This window comes from Oncorhynchus tshawytscha, linkage group LG22 (genome assembly GCF_018296145.1).
Source record: "Oncorhynchus tshawytscha isolate Ot180627B linkage group LG22, Otsh_v2.0, whole genome shotgun sequence".
Lineage (NCBI taxonomy): Eukaryota > Metazoa > Chordata > Actinopteri > Salmoniformes > Salmonidae > Oncorhynchus > Oncorhynchus tshawytscha.
Window position 1 is genome coordinate 38,641,940 of NC_056450.1, and position 14,918 is coordinate 38,656,857.

At 43.0% G+C, this 14,918-nt stretch overlaps 1 protein-coding gene across 3 annotated transcripts in view; it reads left to right on the top strand.

The window, feature by feature from the left end:
• Positions 1 to 2,112: 2,112 nt before the first annotated feature.
• LOC112241797 (RBBP8 N-terminal-like protein) overlaps positions 2,113 to 14,918 on the top strand; it is a 17,678-nt gene continuing 4,872 nt past the window's right edge. The window contains exons 1-9 of one of the 3 annotated variants that reach the window (XM_042304187.1): positions 2,113 to 2,349; positions 6,485 to 6,635; positions 7,159 to 7,201; positions 8,246 to 8,341; positions 9,612 to 9,724; positions 13,557 to 13,632; positions 13,713 to 13,903; positions 14,282 to 14,334; positions 14,453 to 14,544. In XM_042304187.1, the coding sequence (XP_042160121.1) occupies positions 6,506 to 6,635; positions 7,159 to 7,201; positions 8,246 to 8,341; positions 9,612 to 9,724; positions 13,557 to 13,632; positions 13,713 to 13,903; positions 14,282 to 14,334; positions 14,453 to 14,544 (794 nt within the window). In that variant the 5' untranslated portion in view covers positions 2,113 to 2,349; positions 6,485 to 6,505. The remainder of the gene's footprint in view (positions 2,350 to 6,484; positions 6,636 to 7,158; positions 7,202 to 8,245; positions 8,342 to 9,611; positions 9,725 to 13,556; positions 13,633 to 13,712; positions 13,904 to 14,281; positions 14,335 to 14,452; positions 14,545 to 14,918) is intronic. The other 2 variants (XM_042304189.1, XM_042304188.1) reach the window with 2 other exon arrangements.

Genomic DNA, 14,918 nt, shown 5'->3' on the forward strand with positions numbered 1-14,918 from the left:
CAGATGTGTTTTGACAAGGTAGGGGTGGTATACAGAAGCCCTATTTGGTAAAATACCAAGTCCATATTATGCAAAAACAGCTCACATAAACAAAGAGAAACAACAGTCCATCATTACTTTCAATCCTGAAAATGTCAAGAACTTTGAAAGTTTCTTCAAGCGCAGTCACTTAAACCATCAAGCGCTATGATGAAACTGTCTCTCATGAGGACCGCCACAGGAAAGGAAGAAATGACCTCTGCTGCAGAGGATAAGTTGATTAGAGTTAACTGCACCTCAGATTGCAGCCCAAAGAAATGCTTCAGAGTTCAAGTAAAAGACACATCAACTGTTCAACTGTTCAGAGGAGACTGCGTGAATCAGGCCTTCATAGTCGAATTGATGCAAAGAAACCACTAAAGGACACCGATAAGAAACACGAGCAATGGATATTAAACTGGTGGAAATCTGTCCTTTGGTCTGATGAGTCCAAATTTTAGATTTCTGGTTCCAACCGCCGTGTCTTTGTGAGACGCAGACACACACACATAACAGACACATCTCAACATCAACTGTTCAGAGGAGACTGCGAGAATCAGGCCTTCATGGTTGAATTGCTGCAAAGAAACCACTACTAAAGGACACCAATAAGAAGAAGTGATTTGCTTCTACCAAGAAACACAACCAATGGACATTAGACAGGTGGAAATCTGTCCTTTGGTCTGATGAGTCCATATTTGAGATTTTTGGTTCGAACCGCCGTGTCTTTGTGAGACGCAGAGTAGGTGAACAGATGATCTCAGCATGTGTGTTTCCCACCGTGAAGCATGGATGAGGAAGTGTGATGGTGTGGGGGTGCTTTTCTGGTGACACTGTCAGTGATTTATTTAGAATTCAAGGCACACTTAACCACAGCATTCTGCAGCGATACACCATCCCATCTGGTTTGCACTTAGTGGGACTATCATTGCTTTTTCAACAAGACAATGACCCGAAACACACCTCCAGGCTGTGTAAGGGCTATTTGACCAAGGAAAGTGATTAAGTGCTGCATCAGATGACCTGGCCTCCACAATCACGCGACCTCAACCCAATTAAGATCGTTTGGGATGGGTTAGACTGCAGAGTGAAGGAAAAGCAGCCAATAAATGCTCAGCATATGTGGGAACTCCTTCAAGACTGTTGGAAAAGCATTCCTCGTGAAGCTGCTTGAGAGAATGCCAAGAGAACTTGCAAAGCTGTCATCAAGGCAAAGGGTGGCTACTAAAATATTAATCTAATATATAATCTAAAATATTAAAATATATTTGGATTTGTTTAACACTTTTTTTGATACTATATGATTCCATGTGTTATTTCATAGTTTTGATGTCTTCACTATTATTCTACAATGTAGAAAATAGTAAAAATAAAGAAAAACCCTTGAATGAGTAGGTGTGTCCAAAATATTGACTGGTACTCTATGTCCTACAGCAATCACTGTAATTGTGACTGGTAATGTTTTATCACACGATTCTGATTCATAGTTCATCTCACGTAGAGCTAGGAGGGAAACTGGATAAATGTGTCCACACTCCACCCCATTTGTAAATAAAAGAGTAATACCTGCTATGATTCCAAAACATTTGGAGAAATGCCCAATCAGCATGGTCGTCTTTAAAACCTCAAAATACCCTTTTTCACCTTCTGAGCAAGTTTGCTAATCCTCTCAAATTGTGAGATTACTTCATGCGGGTATGAAAAAAGTAACACAAATCATTATTTATTATATTCTATAGGTACTCAATCATAACTCAATGTTTCTAGACCCTGAATTCATGTCATTTTGTGTTGTTTTTTATTTTATTTTTGTTTTATCTATATTTATATTATTATTATTATTTATCTATATTTATCTATATTTATTAGCCTATTTTTACTTCTATTTTTACTTCTGAAACGTAAGAGTGAAAAGTTCATGCTGTGTTTGAGTTACCCTATGGCTTCTGTCTGCTCTCTAAAGGTTAATAAATCTGGATGGTCCGGTTTTTGCTGGATTTCTGCAGAACCGGAATATCAAGGGAGAACTGGCCTGGGCATCCGTGTTTGTGTTCTCTAGCACCGCTCAGACCTGTTTCCCCTGGGGTGGAGATGAGGGGGGGGGGCTTTCTCTTGTGTGTATTTCCTCTCTCTCTCTCTCTCTCTCTCTTTCTCTCTCTCTCTCTCTCTCTCTCTCTCTCTCTCTGTTACCTTATCCATCTCTATCTCTGGCACTGACCAACTAGCTCTCCAGAGCTAAGGAGGAGAAGAGACAGACTAGACTGCAAGGGATTGACAGACAGAAGGACAGACAGACAGAGTGACGGTTCCTCGTTGGGGACCTGGAAAAAGGTGAGTGTGCCTGTTGACAGTGTGTGGTGGGGAGCTGGGGCCTGTAAAGTTGGGACGGGTTGCTGGGTGGGCCGGTGCCAGGAGGCATGCTGGGCAGGAGAGTCTATTCATTAGCATACAGGAAAGGACTGTTTCCTTAAGAGTCCTTCTCATTGAATCCTCGTTAGAACAGGGAATACATAGACAATGGATGGAAATGAGGATTCATCTGTATAATGAAGGACAGGATAACATTCACTTGCATTATTTACAGTTATATATATATATATATTTATGGTTAATGTTATCTTCTTCCTAACAGCATCTTGTATATATATTATTTATGGTTGTTAATGTTATCTTCTTCCTAACAGCGGTCTTGTATGATCATCGATTGAACCACATGGTTGTTTTGAATAACAAAACAGTATAGTGAAGTGTGCATTTGTTCCCATTGAATTTGTCAGACGACGGGTTAATGGTTTGTGGATTAACGGTGATATAAATCCGTGGATTAAAGGTGATATAAATCCGTGGATTAACGGTGATATAAATCCGTGGATTAACGGTGATATAAATCCGTGGATTAACGGTGATATAAATCCGTGGATTAACGGTGATATAAATCCGTGGATTAACGGTGATATAAATCCATGGATTAACGGTGATATAAATCCGTGGATTAACGGTGATATAAATCCATAGATTAACGGTGATATAAATCCATGGATTAACGGTGATATAAATCCGTGGATTAACGGTGATATAAATCCGTGGATTAACGGTGATATAAATCCGTGAATTAACGGTGATATAAATCCGTGTGTTGATTTGGGAGCAGAGGAGGTGACAGAACGGGAAAGGAACAGTTCGTTACTGTAGCCTGTGTATTTTCTCAGAGCACAGATATTTAACATGTTGTGACAATAACCTACTGTTGGGTCCTATGTCTATTTCCCAACACTGTGTTGTACAGGATTGTAGGATTAAAGGTGGCAATCTGGGATTGCGACCTCCATTTTTATATGTGGATAAAACTTGTTGAAAAAACTATCATGTTGAGCTAATGGAGGGCAGTCCTTACATCGATAACTCTGTCGATAAATATAGGAGTAGTTCAATTTATCTTCCCTATCCCCCAACTGTTTACCAAAAAAAATGTTGGGATGTCCAATCAGTTGTTTTTCGATTCCTGGATTTCCCTCCTTTTTTTTTTTACTTCAGGAACCATATAACTGAATCTATATTTCTATTTCTATAGAAAATGTAGCCTTGTCGTTGCATACATGAGTGTCTGTCTGTCATTGTCTAATTTCGCCAAATATGTTCCAATTCTGTGACGGATCAGGCTTTATTCACACAGTGTGCATAAGACTGTGGTTTTAAATGTGTGCAACAGATACTTCAGCCACCTCCCTGTATCTTTTCATACGACAGCCTTTCCTTTTCTCGGTGTGTGTAGCTCTGCATCTCCTACTTTCTTGTTCAAACATAGTTATGCAGTGCAGAGCTACACAGCTACACAGGTACACAGGTATACAGCTACACAGGTACACAGGTATACAGCTACACAGCTACACAGGTACACAGCTACACAGCTACACAGGTATACAGCTACACAGGTACACACAGGTACAGGTATACAGCAACACAGCTACACAGCTAGCACAGCTACACAGCTACACAGGTATACAGCTACACAGGTACACAGCAACACAGCTACACAGCTAGAAAAGCTATACAGCAACACAGGTATACAGCTACACAGGTACACAGCTACACAGCTAGAAAAGCTATACAGCTACACAGGTATACAGCTACACAGGTATACAGCTAGAAAAGCTATACAGCAACACAGCTACACAGCTACACAGCTACACAGCAAAACAGCAACACAGCTACACAGCTACACAGCTACACAGCAAAACAGCAACACAGCTACACAGCTATACAGCTAGAAAAGCTACACAGCTACACAGCTGCACAGCTGCACAACTATACAGTGAGAAAAGCTACACAGCTACACAGATACAAAGCTACACAGATACACAGATACACAGCTGTACAGCTATACAGAAAAGCTAGAAAAGCTACACAGCTAGTACCCATTTCTGTTCTATAGGTGTATATACATTTAGACCACTAGGACAGATACATAGATTTGGATATGAGTAATTCAGGTCTATTGATCTGTGAACTCTTTAAAAAAAGGGGGGGGAGTAGATTATTGATAACTGAAAATGGACCTCAATCAATCTACAATGTACATGTATGTAATAAGTGTGTATGTCACAGTTTGAACTGAGAGCCTGTTAAGCAACACTCTGTGAGCAGGGAAAGGCAGACCGTTGGACAGACAGGTCTTCTCTTGCTTTGCTGCAACGTTTGGGACAGTTAAGACAACGTATCCCGACATGCTGCTTCTGAGAACAGCTCAGATCAAAAAATGCTTCACGGTGTTTAGAGTGTGTTGACACACCCTCTCACCCTCCTCTTCTATTGGGAGAGAGCAGAGACAAGTAAAAAGAATAATGAAATAGAGAAGAAGGCCTAAGTTAAAACGAATGGTTTATGTTATATAAAATAAAAATATCCATGGAATAGTCAACAGCATTGATCCTAACAGAACATACTGTACTACTCCACTAGACATGTTATAGTCTACTGTACTCCTCCACTAGACATGTTATTGTCTACTGTACTGCTCCTCTCCTCTAGACATGTTATAGTCTACTGTACTGCTCCTCTCTTCTAGACATGTTATAGTCTACTGTACTGCTCCTCTCCTCTAGACATGTTATAGTCTACTGTACTGCTCCACTAGACATGTTATAGTCTACTGTACTGCTCCACTCCTCTAGACATGTTATGGTCTACTGTACTGCTCCTCTCCTCTAGACATGTTATAGTCTACTGTACTGCTCCTCTCCTCTAGACATGTTATAGTCTACTGTACTGCTCCCACTAGACATGTTATAGTCTAATGTACTGCTCCTCTCCTCTAGACATGTTATAGTCTAATGGTCTAGACATGTTATAGTCTACTGCTCCTCTCCTCTAGACATGTTATAGTCTACTGTACTGCTCCTCTCCTCTAGACATGTTATAGTCTACTGTACTGCTCCTCTAGACATGTTATAGTCTACTGTACTGCTCCTCTCCTCTAGACATGTTATAGTCTACTGTACTGCTCCTCTCCTCTAGACATGTTATAGTCTAATGTACTGCTCCTCTCCTCTAGACATGTTATAGTCTACTGTACTGCTCCTCTAGACATGTTATAGTCTACTGTACTGCTCCACTCCTCTAGACATGTTATATTCTACTGTACTGCTCCTCTCCTCTAGACATGTTATAGTCTACTGTACTGCTCCTCTCCTCTAGACATGTTATAGTCTACTGTACTGCTCCTCTAGACATGTTATAGTCTACTGTACTGCTCCACTAGACATGTTATAGTCTACTGTACTGCTCCACTAGACATGTTATAGTCTACTGTACTGCTCCTCTAGACATGTTATAGTCTACTGTACTGCTCCACTAGACATGTTATAGTCTACTGTACTGCTCCACTCCTCTAGACATGTTATAGTCTACTGTACTGCTCCACTAGACATGTTATAGTCTACTGTACTGCTCCTCTCCTCTAGACATGTTATAGTCTACTGTACTGCTCCTCTCCTCTTATATGTTGTGTTTCATGGCCTTATTTTTCATTATTTTTCATCTCATGACAGGACTACAGTGGCATCTTACAGCATATTGTGTCATATTATTCAATGTTCCCTGTTCTATCAATTAAATGTAGACCTGTAGGACATAAGATAAGGGAAATCTACTAACAAGTCTCAAGTGATATTCTCTCTCTCTCTCTCTCTCTCTCTCTCTCTCTCTCTCTCTCTCTACCTCTCTCTCTCACACACACACACACACACACACACACACACACACACACACACACACACACACACACACACACACACACACACACACACACACACACTAACTTGTTATCATTTCCAATATCTCTGCATAAGTTTGCCTCCTATTTGTGGAAGTTAAGGCCTTAAGGCCTGCTGCGCTCGCTCTGGCATGCTCTTGTGGAAACCTGAACCTATGCTTTGGTTGGTTTTCTTTGGTTGGTTTTCTTCCCCAGTTGAGGACATTTCTGTTGTGGATGACAGCTGAGAGAGAGAGAGAGGGGTCCTGTGTAAAGGTCGGCTGTGACAGCAGTGTTTCCATGGCTCTGGATGGTTTCAACAATCTCCTCCACAAACTGAGGGAGTCCCACGACCGAGAGGTCCAAAGTGAGTGATCAATCCTTCTGCCGTGTCAGTGTTGCTGATGATCTGAGATGTGAGCGTGGTACCACACAAGACAATACTATAGAATTAATATTCTAACATGATCTAACTGTCTATCAATCCATCTACAATCTCTCTCTGTCTCTCTCTCTCTCTCTCTCTCTCTCTCTCGCTCCCGCTCTCTCTCTCCCGCTCCTGCTCCCTCTCTCTCTCTCTCTCTCTCTCTCTCTCTCTCTCTCTCTCTACCCCTCTCTCTCTCTCTACCTCTCTCTCTGTCTCTCTCTCTCTCTCCATCTCTCTCCACCTCTCTCTCTCTCCATCTCTCTCTCTCTTTTCTCTCTCTCCCTCTCTCCCTCCCTCTCTCTCTCTCTCTCTCTCTCTCTCTCTCTTTCTCTCGCTCTCCATCTCTCTCTCTCTCTCACTCTCCATCGCTCTCCACCTCTCTCTCTCTCCACCATCTCTCTCTCTCTGTCTCTCTCTCCCTCCCTCTCTCTCTCTTTCCCTCTCTCTCCCTCTCTCTCTGTAGAATGGCAAGAGAAATTGCAGGAGCTAACCAATAAAAAGGGCTGGTAAGTAAATGCTGACTCCATTTCAAAAGGTCTAAAAGGTGATTTATTGATATGTGGAAGAATTAGTGATACCAGGTGGTGCAGGTAGGCAGCAACACCGCTGTCACACTGATCCTCAGCACGGGGGCCCGACACTGGTGCGTGGTCAGCAGAGTGGTGGCAGGAAAATAACCTCTCACTCAATGTCAACTAAACAAAGGAGCTGATCGTGGACTAAAAACGTAAAGTTCCTCGGCGTGCGCATCACTGAGGACCTAAAATGGTCCTTCCAGACCAGACCAACAGTGTGGTGAAGAAGGCGCAAAATCGGCTCTTCAATCTTAGGAGGCTGAAGAAATTTGGCTTGGCCCCTAAGACCCTCAGAAACTACTACAGATACACCATCGAGAGCATTCTGTCGGGAGCCACCGCATGGCTCTCCAGAGGGCAGTCAGCCCAGCGCATCACCAGGGGCACACTGCCTGCCCTCCAGAACATCTACAGGAAGGCCACATCACATCATTAAGGACCTCAGCCACCTGAGTCATGGCCTGTTCACTTTGCTACCATCTCGAAGGTGGGTACAGGTGCATCAAAGCTGGGACCGAAAGCTAATAAATAGCTTCTATCTCCAGACCATCAGACTGCAAAATAGTCACCACTAGCCGGCCTCCTCCCAGTACCCTGCCCTGAACCTTAGTCACTGTTTCTAGCTGACTACCACCCAATACTCTACCCTGCACCTTAGAGACTGCTGCCCTATGTACATAGTCATTGAACACTGGTTACCTTAATAATGTTATAATAGCTCGTTCTGTTATTTCTTAATTCCTTTCTCTTTTTACTTTTTTTAGGGGGGAGGGGGGTTATGGGGGGGTTATGTGGATATTGTGGTGTATTGTTACGTATTACCGCACCGTTGAAGCTAGAAACGACCGTTACACCTGTGATAACGTCTACAAAATCTGTGTGTGCAACCAATAAACTTTGATTTGATCCACTAAAGGGTGAAATGTTGATGTGTGGGAGACGTATTGATACCTGTTGGTGTGCTGGTCTATGTAGTGACACAAAGAGAATGGAGGAGCTGTTCAACAGGAACCAACAGCTGAGAGAGCAGCAGAGGTTACTCACAGACAACATCAAACAGCTGGAAAACAGGTGGGTGGTGTGTGTGTGTGTGTGTGTGTGTGTGTGTGTGTGTGTGTGTGTGTGTGTGTGTGTGTGTGTGTGTGTGTGTGTGTGTGTGTGTGTGTGTGTGTGTGTGTGTGTGTGTGTGTGTGTGTGTGTGTGTGTGTGTGTGTGTGTGTGTGTGTGTGTGTGTGTGTGTGCATGCTGTATGGGCATGTAGCAATGTGTCTGTCTGTGTTTGGGGTATTTTATGTAGCTCAGTTGGTAGAGCATGGCACTTGTAATGGCAAAATAGTGGGTAGGATTCCCGGGACCACCCATATGTGAAATGTGAATGACTGACAAAAGCCCCTGCTAAATGCCATGTATATTATTATTATTATATAGTATTACATCATTTTTTTTGTGCCACCAATGTGTGTGTGTCTGTGTGTATGCTGTTTTAAAGTAACTGTGCAGTGAAAATATCTCTTTTAAAAGTGTATATTCTGTTAACCCATACCCAAGTAATGTTCTTGACTCATCTTAAACTTGTATTTGTGGCCAACGCATAAATTTAAAGAAGAAAAAAAAAATCCCAACTTCCCAACTTGTATCTCAAACATACCGTTTCAGAAATGCTTGCTATTTATTTGTGTTTTTAACTCTTTATTGTTGGAAAAGTTTTCTACGGTAAAGTCTACACATGTGGTATTCGGTGCATGTGACAAATAAAATGTGATTTGATTGGATATTTCCTCAAAGACAGAATGATGTCATCCTGCCTCATTGGCTGAGCTGGCCAATCAGCGGTCTACTCGTATGAATATACTTAATGACCGGTATGCTCCCACACCATTCTGTTATCGTGGGTATGCTCCCACACCATTCTGTTATCGTGGGTATGACCACACTGTTCTGTTATCGTGGGTATGACCACACCATTCTGTTATCGTGGGTATAGCCACACCATTCTGTTATCGTGGGTATGACCACACCATTCTGTTATCGTGGGTATGACCACACCATTCTGTTATCGTGGGTATGACCACACCATTCTGTTATCGTGGGTATGGCCACACCATTCTGTTATCGTGGGTATGACCACACCATTCTGTTACCGTGGGTATGACCACACCATTCTGTTATCGTGGGTATGACCACACCGTTTCTAACACAGAAAAGCTGCTTTTTAACATATTTAATGACCTTTTTTTGTTTATAAGAAAAGTATTTCACTGGACAGTTACTTTAACATCAGTCTGCCTCTAGCTCAATGTTTGTCAGTGTTTGACCCCCCCCGCCGACCTCTGTGCTTCAGGTTGAGGGCGGGGCTGTGTGACAGGTGTACTGTGACTCAGGATGTGGCCAAGCGCCGGCAGCAGGAGTATGAGACCTCTCAGATCCAGAGCCTACAGCACATCTCCATCATGGGTAGTTAACAGCTAACACATCACATCAACCCCATTTAGAATGCCAATTATACTGTGACATTCGGGGAATCTCTATGGTTTTTTTTTTAAAGGACCTCCCATGTCACCCAAAATGTTTATGAGTTTCTAATAGTAAAGGTGTCATTTAACAGTACATTTATTTACCTATTTATTATTTTATTTTTCTATTTTTTAATTTTTTATTAAATGACTAACCAAATCACTTCAAAAAAGGAGACTACCTGCAGCATGTTCATCCAATCTAAAAGGAGACTACCTGCACATGTTCATCCAATCCAAAAGGAGACTACCTGCAGCATGTTCATCCAATCCAAAATTGCAGCATGTTCATCCGATCTAAAAGGAGACTACCTGCAGCATGTTCATCCAACCAAAAGGAGACTACCTGCAGCATGTTCATCCGATCCAAAAGGAGACTACCTGCAGCATGTTCATCCAATCTAAAAGGAGACTACCTGCAGCATGTTCATCCAATCCAAAAGGAGACTACCTGCAGCATGTTCATCCAATCTAAAAGGAGACTACCTGCAGCATGTTCATCCGATCTAAAAGGAGACTACCTGCAGCATGTTCATCCAATCCAAAAGGAGACTACCTGCAGCATGTTCATCCGATCTAAAAGGAGACTACCTGCAGCATGTTCATCCGATCTAAAAGGAGACTACCTGCACATGTTCATCCAATCCAAAAGGAGACTACCTGCAGCATGTTCATCCAATCCAAAAGGAGACTACCTGCAGCATGTTCATCCAATCCAAAAGGAGACTACCTGCAGCATGTTCATCCAATCCAAAAGGAGACTACCTGCAGCATGTTCATCCAATCCAAAAGGAGACTACCTGCAGCATGTTCATCCAATCCAAAAGGAGACTACCTGCAGCATGTTCATCCGATCTAAAAGGAGACTACCTGCAGCATGTTCATCCAATCCAAAAGGAGACTACCTGCAGCATGTTCATCCGATCTAAAAGGAGACTACCTGCAGCATGTTCATCCGATCTAAAAGGAGACTACCTGCAGCATGTTCATCCGATCTAAAAGGAGACTACCTGCAGCATGTTCATCCGATCTAAAAGGAGACTACCTGCAGCATGTTCATCCAATCCAAAAAGGAGACTACCTGCAGCATGTTCATCCAATCCAAAAGGAGACTACCTGCAGCATGTTCATCCAATCTAAAAGGAGACTACCTGCAGCATGTTCATCCAATCCAAAAGGAGACTACCTGCAGCATGTTCATCCAATCCAAAAGGAGACCACCTGCAGCATGTTCATCCAATCTAAAAGGAGACTACCTGCAGCATGTTCATCCAATCCAAAAGGAGACTACCTGCAGCATGTTCATCCAATCCAAAAGGAGACCACCTGCAGCATGTTCATCCAATCCAAAAGGAGACCACCTGCAGCATGTTCATCCAATCCAAAAGGAGACTACCTGCAGCATGTTCATCCAATCCAAAAGGAGACCACCTGCAGCATGTTCATCCGATCTAAAAGGAGACTACCTGCAGCATGTTCATCCAATCCAAAAGGAGACCACCTGCAGCATGTTCATTCCAAAAGGAGACTACCTGCAGCATGTTCATCCGATCCAAAAGGAGACTACCTGCACATGTTCATCCGATCTAAAAGGAGACTACCTCGCATGTTCATCCAATCTAAAAGGAGACTACCTGCAGCATGTTCATCCAATCCAAAAAAGGAGACTACCTGCAGCATGTTCATCCAATCCAAAAGGAGACCACCTGCAGCATGTTCATCCAATCTAAAGGAGACTACCTGCAGCATGTTCATCCAATCCAAAAGGAGACTACCTGCAGCATGTTCATCCAATCCAAAAGGAGACCACCTGCAGCATGTTCATCCAATTTTCTGCAGCATGTTCATTTTGCAGCATGTTCATCCAATCCAAAAGGAGACTTTTTCATCCAATCCAAAAGGAGACCACCTGCAGCATGTTCATCCAATCCAAAAGGAGACCACCTGCAGCATGTTCATCCAATCCAAAAGGAGACTACCTGCAGCATGTTCATCCAATCCAAAAGGAGACTACCTGCAGCATGTTCATCCAATCCAAAAGGAGACCACCTGCAGCATGTTCATCCAATCCAAAAGGAGACTACCTGCAGCATGTTCATCCAATCCAAAAGGAGACTACCTGCAGCATGTTCATCCAATCCAAAAGGAGACTACCTGCAGCATGTTCATCCAATCCAAAAGGAGACCACCTGCAGCATGTTCATCCAATCCAAAAGGAGACCACCTGCAGCATGTTCATCCAATCCAAAAGGAGACTACCTGCAGCATGTTCATCCAATCTAAAAGGAGACTACCTGCATGTTCATCCAATCCAAAAGGAGACTACCTGCAGCATGTTCATCCGATCCAAAAGGAGACCACCTGCAGCATGTTCATCCAATCCAAAAGGAGACTACCTGCCCATGTTCATCCAATCCAAAAGGAGACTACCTGCAGCATGTTCATCCGATCTAAAAGGAGACTACCTGCAGCATGTTCATCCAATCCAAAAGGAGACTACCTGCAGCATGTTCATCCGATCTAAAAGGAGACTACCTGCAGCATGTTTATCCAATCCAAAAGGAGACTACCTGCGCATGTTCATCCGATCTAAAAGGAGACTACCTGCGCATGTTCATCCGATCTAAAAGGAGACTACCTGCGCATGTTTATCCAATCCAAAAGGAGACCACCTGCCCATGTTCATCCGATCTAAAAGGAGACTACCTGCAGCATGTTCATCCAATCTAAAAGGAGACTACCTGCACATGTTCATCCGATCCAAAAGGAGACCACCTGCAGCATGTTCATCCAATCCAAAAGGAGACTACCTGCACATGTTCATCCGATCCAAAAGGAGACCACCTGCAGCATGTTCATCCAATCTAAAAGGAGACTACCTGCACATGTTCATCCGATCCAAAAGGAGACTACCTGCAGCATGTTCATCCAATCCAAAAGGAGACTACCTGCAGCATGTTCATCCAATCTAAAAGGAGACTACCTGCGCATGTTCATCCGATCCAAAATGAGACTACCTGCTCATGTTCATCCGATCCAAAATGATTCCAGTATCCAACAAAAGTACTGTGGAATAACACCACTTGATGAAATGGAAAGAGACAAATGTCACACAATTCCCCAAAGTGTAATGACATTTTGGCAATTGTCATTGGGTCTACATTCTTGTAGCCTTAATTAATTGATGAGGTTTTCTGACGAAATAACCTTTTTCTGTAGAAAGAAAAGTTGGTACACCTGAAAAGAGACTATCCCGGAATGATAAGTACAGCCATATGTGGGAAAACCATTGTTTAAACCATGACACAGATGGTGGGGATGTTCGTTTAATTCAGGAAACAAGCTTTTATTTTCATCTTTACCACTGTACAAATTGCATTTTAATCAAATAGGAGAGTGGTCGACAGGCAGCCTAGTGGTTAGGACGTTGGGCTGGTAGCTGGTTCAAATACCTGAGCGGACAAAGTGAAGTCTGACCACTTAACCCTCGTTCCTGTAAAAACTGCACCGATCCGGTGTGTGACAATAAAACAACTTTTTTTTTCACTAGTTAGAGAACCCCCCCCACACACTGCATTTAGGAGGACTCATGTTCCTCATGTTCCACCCCGTTCCCCCTGTAATTTGCACTCTGAGGTCCCCTTCTCCACATGTCTCTCTAGCATTGTGTGAAGATCCAACTAGGCTCCCTGTTTTGAAGCTACAGTGCAGTATTTTCACATTAGACATTAGCCATGGCCTGGGGATTATTTTCAGTTTTTTCTATTTTGTAGCTGGAGAGATGAACATGATGAAAAAGGAGAACCAGAGGCTGCGAGAGGACGTCAGGCATCTGAGAGTGGCACTAGAGTAAGTTCTGTATGTTTTACAACATGTGAATCTGTGTTTCTGTCTTGAGTGTTGTGAGCGTAACATGCTTGTCGTTTCAGAAGTCAGAGTGGACATTCCTCCTCCCAGGATGCAACTCCAGAGGTCAGATATTCGGCTGACCTTTCACCTTCTGCTATGCCACACATCCTCACAGCCATCAGGTCTATTAACCAGCCACCAGAGGGCGCCACTGCAGGGCTGTCCATAGTGAAGACTGAGACAGACCACAGCCTCTCTTTTAGAGTTGACGGTGAGAGTAAAGAAAACACTTCTCGTTATGAACCTTATGAACCTTATGAACCTTATGAACTTATGAACCTTATGAACCTTATGAACTTATGAACCTTATTAACCTTGTGAACCTTATGAACCTTATGAACCTTATGAACTTATGAACCTTATGAACCTTATGAACTTATGAACCTTATGAACCTTATTAACCTTGTGAACCTTATGAACCTTATGAACCTTATGAACTTATGAACCTTATGAACCTTATTAACCTTGTGAACCTTATGAACCTTATGAACCTTATGTACCTTATGAACCTGTCATTTAATGACGACTCATCATCATCACCAGTATAATCATCAGGATGTCTTTTCTTCTTGTCTTTTTGACAAACCAGAGACACTACCTGAATGCAGAGATGTGAGGGGATTGAATGGAAAACAATCCTATGTAAGTATATTTTGTTTGTCTATAACAAATCGTTAACTAAAAATATTGAGGAATATATCACAGGTCAAAATGTCCTTGTCCTTCTCTCAGCCACCATCTCTCTTTTTATCTAACAAAGGAATCCCATAAGCTCCTATCCATGTCCACTCCCATCACACAAGCATTGAGGCCAGAGCACAGTACAGCCAGAGGCAACACTGGGCAGAAGAGGTGAGCAAGTGAGGCAATAACAGCAAATAGAGAACAGAGAAACACATTCACATTCAAAAATGTTCCTCTCTTCCCCCTCTTTCTCCTCTTCCCCCTCTTTCTCCTCTTCCCCCTCTTTCTCCTCTTCCCCCTCTTTCTCCTCTTCCCCCTCTTTCTCCTCTCTTTCTCCTCTTCTCCCCTCTTTCCCCTCTTCCTCTTCCCCCTCTTTCTCCTCTTCCCCCCCTCTTTCCCCTCTTCCCCCTCTTTCTCCTCTTCCCCCTCTTTCTCCTCTTCCCCCTCTTTCTCCTCTTCCCCCTCTTTCTCCTCTTCCCCCTCTTTCTCCCTTCTTTCTCCTCTTCCCCTCTTTCTCCTCTTCCCCCTCTTTCTCCTCTTCC